General features: G+C 38.7%; 1 protein-coding gene across 1 annotated transcript in view; it reads right to left on the reverse strand.

The window, feature by feature from the left end:
• crybg1a (crystallin beta-gamma domain containing 1a) overlaps nt 1-18,210 on the reverse strand; it is a 65,115-nt gene that overhangs the window by 38,691 nt on the left and 8,214 nt on the right. The window contains exon 2 of the mRNA XM_046855242.1: nt 2,901-3,042. Coding sequence (XP_046711198.1) covers nt 2,901-3,042 — 142 coding nt within the window. The remainder of the gene's footprint in view (nt 1-2,900; nt 3,043-18,210) is intronic.

Below are 18,210 nucleotides of genomic sequence, written 5' to 3' on the forward strand. Positions count from 1 at the left end.
CTCATTTATTACAGTGCAGAGACACACTGCATTTATCTGTTTCTGACACAGAGAGTCGAAGTGGAGAACTTTTCTCAAACATCCAATGAGGTGAAGATCAGGACTCTCACTGTTCACTTATAGTGTATCAATAATCAGGATTTGCTGCCATCTAGTGGCCTTGTTAAAGAAAATTAGGGGCCCTTTTTAGCATCTTACAGTTTTTCTCGATTGCTAAGACACATTTCTTGAAAGATGCTCTCCTTTTCTCTAAACTGTAAACACAAAACCCAATTCTCAAGCTACATTCACAAAACCTCAGACTTTTCTTGCAAAACCAAACTTTCACCTCAAAACAGTTCAATCTGTGCTCAAAACTGAACTATGTTGTCAAATCGTGCCCCGAGTCAATCAAAATTAAAATCACTACGGAACAGTCACTAAACACTACGTAGAAAAATAGAAAACACAATGCTCAGGACATCAAGCTGGAGAAACAAAAAAACCCTGTGCATTTAGCACTCGTACAAAAAGACAAAACAGAAATCTTGTGCATTTACACGTAGCACGTGTAAAAACAAACAGAAATCGTATGTGTTGTCCACTTGTGTACAGTAAGCCCATGTAAAAATAAAGTACAAAAATATACATGGAATACTGGGCCTACAAACAATTAGACCAACGCTCCATTACAATACTACAGTACACTGGTACAGTGATGTACTGAAACATATATATTTACTAACAGTATACTGTGGTACAGTATGTAGTCTGTCATACAGTAACTGCTGTCAACATTTACATACTGTACTATAATGTCAAAAAAAGGTAATGACCTGTTCTCTTCTCTAAATCTTCGGATTATGGTGGACACAGTGAATCTACTGATGTTTGGTTGTACCCTTTGTCCAGCCTCCCTCATGCTCATACCATGGACAAGAACATGGTCAATCACAGTAGCTCTGATTTCATCAGATATTACTGTTCTTTGTCTTCGCTGACCACCTCGACCTCCTCTCACACGACCTCTTCCTCTCAGATTTCTATCCATTGTAGGGTCTCACAAACCAGTGCTCTCTGAACTGGATTACTCTATATGTTCCCTCACATCATTAGCCACAAGTGTGATCCGTTTTGAGTTGTTGTGTTCAAGTGGTGACACTTGTGCTTTAATTGTGTTTGACTTTTGTCACCTGTGCTCACCATTATGCAGCACGGGTGCATCACAATGAAAATGTGTTGGCAAGTTGTGTCTAAACAGGTGAAAAGTGCTTATGGGTTTTTTGCCAAAAGAGTGATTGATTCAATCAGTGGGTTCAGACAATAGAGATTAGTGTTTTAGCAATTGAGAACAACTGTAATACAGACTACGATCAACAGTATTGGGACTCCTGACTTCTCCAGCCGGGTGTGGTTTTCCCTCAAACTGCACACAATTCTGTGGGACGTCTTCAGCATGAAATAACACCCTCGTGGATGAATGAATATTCACAAAACCTTGAAGAACATCTTCCCAGAAGAGTGGATTTATTAAACCAGTAAACGGAGACTAAATGTGGAATGAGATGTTCAAAAAAAGGCATGCAGGAATCTTATACTCAGGTGTCCACAAAAAATTATAAAAACATCTAAATTACTATTTCTATTTAATCTGCACAGAACAGAAGCCTTATAATAATAATAATAATAATAATAATAATAATAATAATAATAATAATAATAATAATATCATGGCAACTTCCTAAAATTGTACATTGCTTTTAAGAAAATCTGATTCTAAATGATCTGATGCCACAAAAGCAGAAGAGTTTAGAGGAACATGATTTCTCTCCGATGAGTCACTCTCACTCAGTCTGCATGCCATTTTGTCTTTCAGGAACTCTCTCACACACTCACACACATTCACACACACACACACACACACACACACACACACACACACACACACACCCTAGTGTTCAGAAATGAACACAGAAGCGAGTCTGTTCTTCGTGAAGAAGTTCTAAAGGCACGGCAGAAAAGTTGAAAGGAAAGTCTGAGAATAAATTCATTTCCTGCTCAACCTTGAGCTCTGAGATTCTTCAGAATGAGAGTGAAAATAGGAAATGAAATTCAGACGCTCATATTAGACAGACCACAGAGACGACACCATGTCCCGTGAGGGTTTCACTGAATGTTCCTGTTCCTCAAAGAAATCTTTACCATCCGAAATATTCAATACGGCGTAGTCGATTCCCTTCGCTCAAACTTTTTGTAATAAAATTCAGTACTATTTTTACTGTTTGTTTGTTTGTTTTTTACCTCGTATTTATTTTCAACATCATCATTTGATTAATCGGTTATTAGCAAATACGATCCAACTAGCAATCGGTATCGCTAAAATCCACTATCGATCGACCTTTACTGATAATCCACAGCTTGATCTTCACCTCCACATGGTGCACCAACATCCTGCAACGTCTCACTCCTACACCTGGACCATCACTTATCATCATTCTCTTACAGATCCTTACAGGGTAATGTGATAATGTTAAACAGCGCCTCCCACTGGTGATTCATAATATCGGCATAAAATCTTTTTTAACTCTGAAACACACCCCTTTACTACAGTACCCATGTTTCGAACCCATCTGAGCTCCTAAAATCTCATCATCTTGAAAAATAACAGTATTTGTACGTTCATGTTGATACAACGGCCCGGCAGTGGCAGATTGGACTTTTTGGAGCCCTCGGAAGGTCACAAGTTTAAATCCCAATTCCAATGTACCTGTAAAGCTACCACCCGCACACATGTTCAATCCTAACCAGCCAAAACATCATCAAGATGAGATGATGTATATAATCATTTCATTATAAATCATAACCCTATAAGATCTGAGGTTTACAGAAGGGAGGAGGACGGCGTCTGGTCTCACGTGTACCTTCCTGTGACGTGGTGTCGGTGACACGGGCTGCGAGGGAGACAGGTTCAGGCTGATAACAGATGTGCACTCTGATGGCACGGTGGACCAGGCGTCGCTCATGCTGAAGTCCTCTGTCCTGATGCTCATCTGATCGAAGCTCCTGCAAAGGGAACGAGCCAAAAAAGAGAATCAAACCATGTCCATGACTTCCAGCCCATTTTCTGTTCATTCACTTTCCACAAACAAAAACAAGACTGTGCATTAAATTAAATACATAAAAGGTAAATCAGTCTCGATTTCCAAAGACGAGAACCGAGAGGAGCGTAACTGCTTCACTTTTTCCTGACAGGATCTGTTCAGTGTGATCCAACCACAGCAAAATAGGAAGTGCTACAGGAAGCCAGGAAGTCCACCGCTGCAGACTGCTGACTGCTATAAGACCTCAAAACTCCACCACAGTCTGGGGTCTTTTTTTAAACTTACAAGAAATATTTTGGGAACTATGGACACGCCTACTTCATTGAGACTGACACACAGAGGCCACGCCTCCTTCACTGAGACTGACACACAGAGGCCACGCCTCCTTCACTGAAACTGATACACAGAGGCCACGCCTCCTGCAATGAAACACACAGAGACCACAGTTTGTGGTTTGCTGTAGTCTGGTCTCAGATGTAGACTGTCTCAGTCTGGTCTCGGGTAGTCTGAACTTAGTCTGGTTTAAGTCAGGTCTTATTCTGGTTTAGGCTGGTCTCAGGTAGTGTGGTCTGGTCTCCGTTTGATTTAGTCTTGTCTCAGGTATCCTGGTTTGGTTTTAGTCTGGTCTCAGGTAGTCTGCTCTGGTCTGAATTTGGTTTAGTCTGGCCTCAAGAAGTCTGGTCTGGTTTTAGTCTAGTCTCAGGTAGTCTGGTCTGGTTTTGATCTAGTTTTAGGTAGTCTGGTTTGGTTTTAGTCTGATCTCAGGTATTTGAGTCTGGATTTAGTCTGGGTTTTAGTCTGGTCTGGTTTTAGTCTGAACTCATGTAGTCTGGTCCGGTCTTAGTCTGTCCTTTATCTAGTTTCAGGCTGGTTTGATTTTAGTCTGGTCTGGTCTGGTAAGATGGTCTGATTTAGTCTTTCTGTTTGAGAATTAACACTTTCACCTTTTTAGCTACAGAACCTGATCCCCTGTTGCAGTTGTGCTTAACGTCCTCCAGGTGGCACTAAAACACCAATAAACAGCGTTCCTGTGAAGTGGGAACGTTTGTGATGAACGAGCTGTCACCACTGAAAACAGGCCGTGACGAGTCTGCAGGACAGCTCTTCACTCTGTACTGAGCATGTTTCAGCCTCAGGAACTTCTTCTTCATGCTTCTGATAGACCAGTTGGATCAGATCTTATATTAGACACATACCTGACTGCAGATATCGTTAATCAACCGTGGAATTTAATCGCCAATTGTTACAACTGGTGACGAGAAACTTTTCAGTCTCTACAATTTACTATTGGCTAATTATTTGACCTGCCCACAGAATTGGATTGACAGGATTTCATGGTTAAATGGTTCTTTATAAAAGCCTGCAAGATCGATAGAAATGCCCTGACAGATGACCTTCTAACGGAACGTACCCCAGCTTGCGTGCCTCTACACGTGAGAAAACGCATAGTAATGCCCTTTAGGGCAATCTGTCAGCCATGGAGATGTGAGATGTTGCCCATATGTTGCAAGATGTGAGATGCCCCCAAACACACACACACACACACACACACACACACACACACACACACACACACACACACACACAAAAGTTTCAGTAGTGGCGAAATTGTGTAAGCCTGAAGCAGGATTACATCTTCTCTGGCTCATGAGTTACAACATGCAGGGCAAAACCAACACTGTCTCACACACACACACACACACACACACACACACACACACACACACACACACACACACACAAGCTCCTGTAAACAACGTCAGCAAACACACTATGTTTATTTAAGCTTCAGACTTCCAGGAGATTAACTGTAACTGTAAATTTCAAGAAGAGCATTTCAGGTCAACATCAATAGATGAATAAATAAATAAATAAATAAATAAAACATTACACACCTACAACAAACGATTTTAGTGCATGTATTAAAATGGTATTTTTTCCCCCCATTTTTACATCTTATATTTTTTATATGACTGAGAAACTCTAAACTCAACGAACCCTCGGCCTGGCAAAGGTTCAAGTGAGTTTCTGAGCGATCAGAGCGACTCTGCACTGTTATTCCACTAGGGGGCAATACACTCTGAAGTTTGCATATCTGCAAACTCCTCCAAATTGGCCAAGACTAGTTTTAATTGGCAATACTAGCTCCAACTGGGCACTCCAATGGATGGAGACCTACTCCAATTGGGAGGGACTTCCTCCAATTGGGTGGAGACTCGGCAAAAAAGGGGTACGATTAACTCGAAATGGGTGGAGACTAGTTCCAAATATCAGGGGACTGGCTCCAAATGGACCCAGTCACAATCTGTTTAACCTCCTTCAATCCAGAAGCAGATACAGAAACATACACAGGGACACAGGGACACTGACGTCTCATTATTGCTTTACTGCCTTTAATCCTCCTGCAGGTCTCTTTTATTCTGTTCATTCTGGATCATCTCAGTGGAATTTCAACTGTAAAGACGTGTAAATTTACACCATTTCCTACTTCATCTCATATATCTGTACACCATCTGTAAATACACTGTATTACTGTATCACATATACATATCTCAGATTATACACTCATATATGTATATGACTTTTACCACGATAATCCCATATCTATCTATATCTCTCTTTTTATATATATATATATATATATATATATACAGTAATCCCCCGTTAAAAAAACGTGATAAAATGATGTCACCCCAAAATGCTATTTTATGTATACGGTACTGTACTGTATTAACATTTTACTTCATTTTATAGTTAATAATTATATTTTTAGTAATAAATTTTATTATTTCAACTTAAAACTCCATAAAAACTATTCCCTATAAGTTTTTTGGTCTTTTGTGCTCTCCGTGAGACACCGGGAAAATCAGCCAAACTAATTAGTTGTGTGGCAGTGGCAAATGCAATTCCGCGATAAAAACCATGGGCGAGAAATTCCAATCGTGCCAAAGTGGGGGATTACTGTATATATATATATATATATATATATATATATATATATATATATATATATATATATATACATACACTGAGCGATCAGAGCGACTCTGCATATATATATATATATATATATATGGATGGTAAAATTCAGTATCATTTAAATGAACCATTTTGAACATACTTGGGTTTGTAAAAACTGATTTATTTAAATATAATTGTTAGTAAATGTGTTTAACTTTTATTATTTATAAAGTGACCAATAATTGGTGACAAATATTTTGTATGTAGGTCGATTTCTCCTGGTTTCTCAAGCATGTTATCTCACTGCTGCTGCTACGTGAATATAACGTATCACAACACTGGAGGCCGAGGCGTGTCCTGAGTCACATAGGATACAGATTAACATGGCAGAGGTAGAGCTGTAACACAACAGGAAAAAAACGTCTGGTTTTATTTCATGTTATTTCTTTCTTTTTGCACTACAGAGGCCTGAAATCGGATCGCACTAATCAGTGGCTGATTTATATGAATCTTTAATCTATCTTTAATTCTATTGGCTGTAATTCCACACTTTCTATGCGCTATGTTTCATCTGCACACATCTGGCAATAAAACCCATTCTGATTCTCTGATCTTACGTTTTCACGCTTGAGCAATACAGGGATGTAAACGTTTTTCTGACGTTCCAGTGTTGATTTAAGAAAACGTTTGAAAGCCCTCAGAGCGTATTAAAATGAAAATGCGGTTTGTGACTTTTTTTGAATGATGATTTAAATACATTTTAATAAAACGGAAAACTCGTCATTTATTCAGCCCCGAGGTCACAGATGAAACAGAAAAGCAGAATCCACGAAAAAAATGCAATAAATAAACGAATACATAAATGAAACGATGCTTGCGGCTTAAATCGAATTCTGAATTCACTGATCAGGAACCCTGCCGTATTTCTGTCGCCTCGGTCACGGCCGCCTCGAACGCTCAGAACAAAAGCGGGCGTCAATGAGAACCGAAATCTGTCTGAACAGCAGACCATTGTGCCGAGCTGTCTGTGTTGTTTAACGTTCCTGTAAAAACTTGTGAGGAAAGCACTTATTACACACACTGTATCATTACTCTATTATGTGGAACTAAAGATCTCGAAATCTCTTTCAGGAATCAACAGAAAGCTCCTGGTCTCATTTTCCCCCTGAAGCTAGTTCCATCCTCTGTCATCTTCAGGTAATTACAGAAACTGTAATACGACTGTACGCTGCTAACAGCCTGCAGTAGGAGAACTCACTGGAAAAACACACCACATGTCCATCATCTATCAACCTTCAGCTGGCATTTGATTGGGGGTTTCCCTTAAACTAGTTTTTTGCTGTGGGTGCCAATGGACGGATGAACATGTACTCAGGTTTCTGGTCTCATCTAGATCGTTTTGGTGCTCCTCGATGTGTTTGATCCACTTTTTCAAGTGATTAACACTGTTTGTTTGACTCTTCACTGGGCAGGTTGAATTCTCCAGAAGGGTCTGTGTGGTAGACACATACAAGGCCAAACCTTTGCAATCAGTGTTTTTTGGATCTGCTCTTTGTTCAACAGTTGCTTCAAATGACTTCATTCCAATGTAGGAATTGTATTTGGAAAGCTTTGAGCTTTGTTCAATTCTGGTCCACAGGTCCATGTATAAAAAAATCCATAAAGAAGGATTGGCGGAATGAGGTTCCGGTTCTAAAAAAGCTGGATGCTGATCTTGGTAAAGATGCTGGTTCTTTTCCACAATCCATTTTCACACCTGAACTTCCAGCCAATCACAATCCACTGTTAACCTTCTAACCAATCAGAATCCAGAATTCAACAGATCTTTCCATTGATGTGTTTTTGAAGATTTCTGGCTCAGTAAATCAACAGGACGCCTGATTGACGCCAAACGTGAAACAAAGGAAGCTTTATTTCTGGATTTTCTCGTCATCAGGGACTTTGTTATAACCTGCTGATGTTGGGACAGAAGATGTTTCTGTAGGGTTTAGATGTCTGAGAGGATCTGAGTGACAAGATTTCAGCTCTCCAGAGAAATTGTGTTGCGACGACAAACTCATATCAACATTTTTGTACTGAAATTTGTCCTGCATCCCATTACAGGTGTCCTATTTACTGCAGTCTCACTGGCCTCTTTATTAATTACTATATATTTATTAGTTTATTACCTGCACTCCTGTATATTCGTGCAAAGTCCAATCAGCTGTCCGGTAACAGCTTGTGTTAAATGTTTACAAACTACCACTTACTTTATCCACATTAGACCAAAAAATATGAGGCAGATGAGCAAAAGGACTTTTGAAAATTGAGGTTATTTTCTCTTTAATAATTTCACCTTCAAACTTTATTTTATATTATTTATATTATTATTTATATTATTATTATTATTATTATTATTATTATTATTATTATTATTATTGCTATTATTAACTTTACTCATTAACATTTACAGCTGGGACTTGAACCCATGTCCTTCCGATCATCTTAGCCCTGAGGTACCACCTCCTCATAAAGTTGACAGTTCATATTTTAAAAGATCACATGACAAGCTGCAAACAATGATCAGGTGTGTGTGTGTGTGTGTGTGTGTGTGTGTGTGTGTGTGTGTGTGTGTGTGTGTGTGTGTGTGTACGTGTGTGTGTGTGTGTGTGTGTGTGTGTTTAAATGTACTGCTCTCTCACAAGCACAATAGAGAGGAATTTGTTCTGCATTTTACTTCAGTTTAGTTTAAAGGCAGCAGTGCAGAGCAAAAGAAAAAAGCCATGGTTGACCTCAGGAGACCTCATGGACAAAAATGAAGTCCCTTGCTGCTTCATAGTTATCTTGTCTCCGTAACACACCACTGTTTCTCCTGCTCAAACACACTAAATACAAAACATCAGGAAATGATCAGGAGTTTTATAAGCTCAGGGAACGCACACACACACACACACACACACATACACACACACTCACCGCTGCTAAGTTTCCTTTACACACCCAGGTCCTGTTTCATACCAAACAAGGTCAAATTTTGCCTCAAATCCCACACTTTTTAGACCCTATAACTTTGTTTGTTGTTTTATTTGCTTAGAAAACAAAAAAATGCCGTAAATGATCCAAAGAGAACAAAATCTGGAGGTGGGAGGGGCCTCACCTGTCAATCACAGTGACACTGACCAATCTGTGAGCTCGGGTATGCAGGAGAGGGTAGATAGCGCTTTCCTTTAACGCTGAAGTGTATGTTACTGAGGAAAATAGCTGCTATGGAGAAAATCTGATTCACACTGTGTCCAAAACTAATTGGATCTAACCTTTCCAGCCATATGTGGTTCTTTACCACACTGTCCACTCAAAGTTGGAGGCACACAATTGTATCGGACATTTTTGGATGCAAGAGCATGACATTGTTCCTTCACTTGAACTAGGAGACCCGAACCTGTTCCAGCATGACACAAAGTGCACAAAGCCAGCTTCGTGAAGATCTGCTTTCCATGGGTTTAGGTGGAAGATCTCCTGCTATAGAGCTCAAACCCTATTGGACATGAATGAATGTGAATTCTGACTGCACCCCAGACCGTCAGTATCTGAATTTACTAACACCTTTGTGCCTGAATGAATCTCCACAAAATCTGGAGGAACATCTTACCAGAAGAGTGGAGCTTATTATAATGAAGAATGGGGACTAAATGTGGAATAGGAAATTTAAAAAAGCACATACGAATCGTTGCGAGCTCCAAAAATATGTTCTAGGCAATATACAAGAAGTAAGCAATCAATCAATCTCACCTACAATTTTGTTCTTTCTATTCTTCTACAAACTGCTCTGATTCCATGGCATCCTAGCGTGACTGCTGATCTGAATTTAGTTATGAGGAGAACTTTACAAACGGCAAACTGCCCTCAAAAGGACTTTCAGTTATGCAAATATAAAAATGTGGTAATATGTAAATATAGCAGGTGATAATGCATGAAGTGTGGAGATGATTTAAAATGTGTTCCTCCCGAGCTGATCTGAGGCCAGTCGTGAGTGGTCTAGAGATGGTAAGATTCACTGATTCGCATTGGTGCATCCACATTAAAGTTAACGATGCGCTACACTTTTATTATTTAGAATTTGTGACCAGTATTTGGTATGTAGGTCGAATTCTCCTTAATGCTCGAGCATGTTCTCTCAGCATCACTGCTGCTACATGAATATGACGCATCACAACACTAAGGAGGCGTGTCCTGAGAGTCACATAGAATACAGATTAACATGGCAGAGGTAGATCTGCATCTTTAAAGTCGTATGTGTGAAAGGGACATGAGTTAGAAGTCAGAAAGTGAATTAATGATTTGTTGTCTGTCTGAACCAAAGAAAATAAAAGTTTAACTTTCTGTACCTTATTGAATTGCAGAGCAGCAGAATTTTTCCATTGTGTAGAATGGAAATCGGATCGCACTGCATCATAATGGGGGGGAATCGTGTCGCATCACATCGGTAGCCTCTTCATATCTTTCATTTACGTTGGCTATGAATCGAGATGCGAATCATATCGGCCTCATTAATAATTATGAACACGCACATCGCTAACCGAGTCATCACAAGGTCACTGTTTTATATTTAATTTGATATATCCAGTTAACTTAGCTTTATGTTAGCGCAACCAAAACAAGACCTGAGAGTGACTCAATCTGCCATATTTTCCCCCCACAAGAAAATATGATGTCACTTCCTGTAAAGGAAGATAATGAGTGAGTGTTGATGCTCCCTGGTTGTTGCAGTGCATCATGGGAGTGTTTACATATCAAACATTTCAGTTCAGTGGAAGGATTTTATGAGATATATATATATATATATATATATCACAGGAATTTGCCAATTATTTTGTCTGAGTAAAACACACTTTTTATCCATTACAGTAACCTAATGTTGTAGAACATGAACTTCTCACTTCATCAACAGCTTGTTGGAAAATGTAGCGTTTCAGCTTCACCTCTGACCGATACGATGCGCTGACACCCGAGACCCCTTCCGTTAACCTGAAATAAACATCTTCGAGAAAACGTCGCTCTACACATGCGTTTTTCTTTTAAATACAAGTCCCCGTAAAACTCACTCACTCTGTGAGAAAAACATTGTTTCTCCACTTTCTCCTTAATTTCACAGAGACTCAGTAAAAAGCCTCTCATGATTTGAATAGGCTTTGTGCGGTTGTAAATATTCGTATGAAGAAGCATTACACAATATCGAATCAAGCACACACAAGATCTTTCGGCTTCTTTACAACAACCGATGATGATGACTGCACTCTACACCCCGACTCTTCCTCCTCAAGAATTACCCTTACAAGTTACAACATGATACAACTACCAGTCAACCCAATACCAAGTGTAGTTTCCACCTCTGTGTGTGTGTGTGTGTGTGTGTGTGTGTGTGTGTGTGTGTGTGTGTAAGCACTCCTGACACACATCATATACAGTAAATTAGCTTTGTGTTATTTTTTTTAATTGCATTATTTACACTAACGTAAAAGATGAAGATGCCTGATACATTACAGAACAGTGAAATTCTAAGAATTCAAAAGAAACGGTGTCTCATTTGATCAAGTTCCCATTTTTGTGTGTGTATAAGATCTTGAGAAATCTGCTACAGTATAGAGCTCTGACATCAACCATGCTGATCTTCAACACTAATTTCCTACACCTGCTTTCTCTAAAATCTTTCACGTTGTCAGTATTACCCAGATTATCCTATTAAGCTGAAAGAGAAATGTATAAGTTGTGAGGAAAAGCACTAAGTCAACTCAAGTCAAGTCAAGTCAAGTCAAGTCAACTGCAAACAAACAATGTAATCAGTAAAGCAGTGTGGAGTGTTTGCTAGCAAATACAGAACGTCTTGAGGTTCTTCAGGGTGGTTAAAATGATCACCCACAGCATCTAACCATGACACAAAGTAACAACACTAGTTGCTTGATTCCAATCCACCATGACAGCATCATTAAAAACCTTGTTGTGTTAATTTACACAACAAACATCTCCATTAACATCTTTCAAAGCAGGTTTACAGACAGCACAACTCTTCCTGATTCTCAGGTTCTCCAGCTACCAGTGTAATCATTAATGCCCATCTCGCATTATAAAGCATGATGGGAATCGAGTTTTTAATACGAGTTTTCTGGAAAATAAACAAGGTTCATCAGGTAATGTCCTGCAGTGTTTGTTTGGTAAATAAAAAGCCCTTCCTCTCTTAGCAATGCTGCGAGTCCTGCTCAGGTATTTGCTACAGAGAGGTAGCGCTGCACTGCTCACCTGAGTTTATTAACACAAAATAATTATTAAAAAAAACAAGCTCACATAGCGAACCTTTAATTAGGGTGAATAATCTTTAGATATATTATTATAACACTTTTCGCTAAGAATAAATATTGAAAAAAGATTTACCATGCTCAAGGGCAGGTCATGTGCTAGCCGAAAAGACGTAAATAAATATTGATAATAATTTCTGATTTTCAACTTCTGTAATATATGGTAATAAAAATGATTAAAATCATATATACGATTTAAACAAGATATTTTAAGCTAAGACTTTTTAAATAATGCATCTAATTAGCAGCAATAACATTAACATAAAGAGTTAAAGTTTTTCCCAAGTCAAGGATATTCCCTAACCAAAGTGTAAAGTTAATCCCGAAAAATAATCTACAATTATTTCTGAAGCAAATGTAAGTCATTCCCTTAGCAAGTGTAAAATTATTCCCTAAAAGTGTAAAGTTATTGCCTAATCAAGTGTAAAGTTATTCCTTAAACAAAGTTAACATTATTCCCTAAACAATTGTAAATGCATTTCCTAACCAAGTGTAAATGTATGACCTAACAATATAAAGTTATTCTATAATCATGTGTAAAGTTATTTCCCAACAATGTAAAGTTAATCCCTTACAGTGTAAAGTTTTCAAAACACTAATAAAATCTGATGGTGGGATCTGAGATAGAGAATAAAGAGGCAGATGGAAGTTAACTTGATGTTTGCTTGTGCCTGGTGATGGTGAAACGTTTCCATGGCAACATCTATAGCCATGGTTAAAACATTGATCATAGCTAGGCAATAACATTCCCAAAAGTGAGCGTAGCTGAACATTGTAAACGTGTAACAAAAAAGTAATTATTATTTATTTATTTATTATTAAACAAGTTCTAATACTATAAAAACACATGAAGCTCTCGCCCTTTTCTGACCTCCAGGTTTAACTGTCTACATCGATTATGTTCCACAGGGTTCCCCCCAAATGGACCATTTCAGCAGCTCAGGTCCTACTTCCTGTCATTTTTTTTACAAAACACTGTGGCGTCGCTCACTCTACCACATTATCAGGACCTGACTCATCTTTGCTTACATGTTTATTTACACACAGGTCAAATATTTTTTTAACGTCTTCTAACCGGCAAATTGTTTAGACTCGATTTCCTCCTTTAATTCTTTTTACATATCATCACATTTCAGCCTGCTGACTCATCTGCTGCTTTAGCAAACACCTCCAGTACAACAATTAGCAACTGTAGGAACACCGCTAATATCACTGTCACACTCTCCTGTAACACTCTCTCCTGAAAACTTCATCATCCTGTCACCTGGATCCTGGCAGGAAGATCAGATGTACATAGTCTGGACTTTCTGTGTGTAATGAGTGATTTTTAATATAAAATATATTACATGGATAAACAGATCCAGATGGATGGATGGATATAGATAGAAGGACAGATAGACAGATGGATGGATAGATAGAACTTTTTGCCATTTCATAGTATAGGTACACAGCATTGAAATTTAGTTTAGCATCAACCTGAAGTGTAAATATATGTGCAGAAATGTGAGCATGAGGATAGCCGAGTCAGTGAGGCGAGTCAGTGAGGCAGTGAGGTGAGTCTGGATGGATGTATGGATAGTTGGAAAGAAAAATCCAGATGCCTGGGTAGATAAACAAATCTGGATGGATATATGGATGGATGGAAAGAAAAATCCAGATGGATGGTTAGATAGACAGATCTGGATGGACAGATGTATGGATGGAAAGACAAATCCAGATGATTGGGTAGATAAACAAATCTGGATGGATGGATGGATGGATGGATGGATGGATGGATGGCTGGATGGATGGATGGCTGGATGGAAAGACAAATCCAGATGATTGGGTAGATAAACAGATCTAGATGGATGGATGGATGTATGGATGTATGGATGGAAAGACAAATCCAGATGATTGGGTAGATAAACAGATCTAGATGGATGGATGGATGTATGGATGTATGGATGGAAAGACAAATCCAGATGATTGGGTAGATAAACAGATCTAGATGAATGGATGGATGAATCACTTTATTCATAGCATAGATTTCATAGGCAGCACAGTGAATAAAAAGTAAACTAAAGCAATTGACATTATATATGAAAGATAAAAAGAAAGCACAGGTCTATTATCAGATATTTAAATCAATTTAAAAACAATGAATAGAAATTTTGCTTAACTAAATTTAAATTTAGCTACTATCATAAAATTTGTCCATAACTAATCTAAAACTAGCTAGCTGATATCAATTTTACTACATCTATATCTATACATATCTATATATTCATTTAAAGACTATAATCACACTCTTGATGTCACCCAAATGAGGATGAGGTTCTGCTTTTGAGTCTGGTTTCTTCCTCATAACATCTAAGGGAGTTTTTCCTCACAACAGTCTCCATGCTGCTCATCAGGGATAAACACACACCATTCACCTTCACTGTTAATTTCTGTAAAGCTGCTTTGAGACAATGTCTCTAGTGAGGACAACTAATAAACACCTGACTATAACTAACAGATTTAGTTATTTAATATAAATGTAGCTAATATAAATGGAGCTATAACTAAATAAATCTAACTATTCCTAATATATATATATATATATATATATAAAATAGAAATAGGTAGATTTATTAGCTACAACTTATAAATATTTAGCAATGTATTGTAAATGACCACTTTTCTTCACACAATTTGCCTGTTTTTGTATGTGTAACAGTATAACTACAGCTATTTGTAGTTAAATCTTATACAATCTTGTTTTTTATATTTGAGATTCTACTCAAACTGTTTTTTCTATAGCGATATTAAACTATTTATTTTCATAACGTTGTAGTTTGCTAGGCTACGTTAGCTGTGAGTTGTTGAAGAATAAAACTTTCTTTTGGCTTCTCCCATTAGGGGGCGCCACAGCGGATCATCCGTAATCATGATCCGCATGTTTGATTTGGCACATGTTTTTACGCTGGATGCCCTTCCTAACGCAACCATTTAGAATGCAGCAGACATTAATATTGGCACCTGTCGTGATGGGAATTGGCTCGAGTCCCAGATGATAAGAGCGCTTTTTTTCTTCAGAAAGTGATTCATGACCGAACTAACCGGAATTTCTCCACACTGACACGACTCACTGAACTCGGATTTAGAGGCTATTAACTCGGATTAAAGTCAAATCAATATGCAACATAATGCACAAAAGCTTCAATAAAAAAACAGGTTCTATTCAAAAGAAAGCACATGTTCCATATCCTGAACATCCTGTCATTAAAGTCTGACTTTTTTACTCAGCCTTCTCTGTGTTCAGATTGGACACTGTTTATTTGGACTTATTACTCAAACATAAGACAATTTAGATCAGATTTTTTAATACAATTTTATATAAATGATCTACTGATAACATGACCAAAAAATGAGTTTAAATCTGTTTATCTACATGTTTGTGCTCACTCGAGTCCAGGCTTATCCGAAACATGCAACTTTGAAAAAGCCTTTAAACTCCACCCACTTCACAGTCACACTCGTGTCAACTACCCGTACACAAACAAGCTCCGCCAACTTCAAAATCACAATCCTGTCACGGATCCATAAAGAAACAAGCCCCGCCCACTTCACATTCGCAATCACGTCATGCATTTCTAAAGAACTGTTTCCTGATGTAAATGCAGAAGCTCCACCCACTTCAAGATCACAATCATGTCACATATCCTTAAATGAAGAAGCTCCACCCACTTCACAAAAACATCATGTATCCCTGAAAGTTTCCCACCGTACAATCACAATCACATCAACAACATTCTGGGGAAGAGGCAGAGCTTGAAGTGTGTTAATTAAACTCTAATCCATCAATCATTACAGATTCATGATTCTGATTGGCTCATGTCAAATTATTAACTCAATGATACACTAGGTTTTGCACAAGGTGGATGTGTTTGGTGATGTAGTTAGTGATTGGGTGCAGGATATTAATCATTTATGTAATAAAGGAGATGATTATAGTTTAGTTAGAGTGTTTAGTTGAGCATTAAGATAGAATTTAGTTAGAGAGGTTAGTGTTTAGTTAGAGCGGTTAGTTAGAGCGGTTAGTTAGTGTTGAGTTAGAGCGGTTAGTTAGAGTGGTTAGTTAGAGCGGTTAGTTAGTGTAGAGCGGTTAGTTAGTGTTGAGTTTGAGCGGTTAGTTAGTGTTGAGTTAGAGTGGTTAGTTAGAGTGGTTAGTTAGAGCGGTTAGTTAGGGGTTAGTCAGTGGTTAGTTAAATTGGTTAGTTAAAGTGGTTAGTTAGTGTTTAGTTAAAACAGTTAGTTAGAGCGCTTAGTTAAAGCAGTTAGTTAGTTTTGAGTTAGAGTGGTTAGTTAGTGTTTGGTTAGAGTGTTAGTTAGTTTTGAGTTAGAGTGGTTAGTTAGTGTTTGGTTGAGCGGTAAGTTGACACTTTTACATGTAGTCTGTGATGTGTGAAGTTGCTTCTTACAGTGAAGTTCATTCCTTTAGCAGGAGGAGATCAGTGCCTATGGGAACATACTGGATTTACAGGGGGAGTGGGGAGACAAATAGATAGAGAGAGGGTGAAAGAGGGACAGAGTGAGGGAAAGAAACAGGGGTAGAGGGGAAAAGACTGAGTATAGCGAGAGGGAAAGAAAGAGAGAAAAGGGATGGAGACAATCAGAAAAAATAGGGGAGAGAGTGATAAAGTGAGAGGGAGAGGGAAAAGGATAGAGAGAGAGAAATGGTAAAAGAGAAAGAGAGAGGGAGGGAGAGAGAGAAAGAGAGAGAGAGTTGGGGGTAAAAGACAAAGAGCTTTTCAGAAAACACACACTGAGATGGATGGGATCCAGCTGTGTTTCACCTCCAGGCTCTTAAACGACACACACACACACACACACACACACACAGCTGGAGAGACGCTGCACGGTTTCGGCACCTCGAGCAGTTTTAATGTAATAGATAGTAAAGTGTATGATTTCCTGAGATTTTATAAAATACAGGATGAAACTGTGGGTCCTGAGTGAACGTGTGTGTGTCGTGTGTGTTTTGGGATTTATTCACATCAACAATGTGGTCTATGTGAACATTCCCTGCAGTCTGGCATGTTGGTTCTAGTTGGCATTAATCTCCACACACACACACACACACACACACACACACACACACACACTCACACACACACACACACACACACACACACACACACACACACCCCTCACTTAAGCAATAAAAACAGAACCCATACACACTTGGCACCTAAACAGCGCTTCCTTATTTGCCTCCGTTGGCATGACAACCGGATCAAAACAAACAGCGGTCGTAGTCGGTCAGTCGACTTCGCCGTGCCCAGATGTGAACATAACACCTGGAATTAAATGAGCGTACACATGCGAGTGATGCAGTGATGTTCAATCGTTCTCGGAGTGAACAGTGATGGAACTGGTGCAAGGTTTTTCTGGGAAATGGTTTCTCGGTTCTGCAGCAGTGTTCTGCAGCAGGCCTCCAGCAACTTCAGGAATTCTTCTGTCATCATCAGGATGGAATCCTGAGAAGAGAAAACTGCCTAAAGGGAGGTTTCACGTTAAATTTTATACGTTTGCAGTTTTGTTTTGATAAAAACATGTGGAGCACTAAATAAATGATCTGATCGTTTTAGAAAGAACGTGTTTCAAACTTTTCACTTTCACGGTTTGTTTGCTGTTTTGTTCTTTTTCAGGTCATGTGCGATGTTCCTGAAGTGTTCAGTGCTTTGGTTCAGTTTAGCTGCCTTGGAGCTTTGATTGAACAAACACACACAAACACACACACACACACACACACACACACACACACACAATATTTGATCCTACAACAAGGGGGTTTCTGAAAACTGGATGATCACAGA

Source organism: Silurus meridionalis, chromosome 8, assembly GCF_014805685.1.
Source record: "Silurus meridionalis isolate SWU-2019-XX chromosome 8, ASM1480568v1, whole genome shotgun sequence".
In the NCBI taxonomy this organism is placed as follows: Eukaryota; Metazoa; Chordata; class Actinopteri; order Siluriformes; family Siluridae; genus Silurus; species Silurus meridionalis.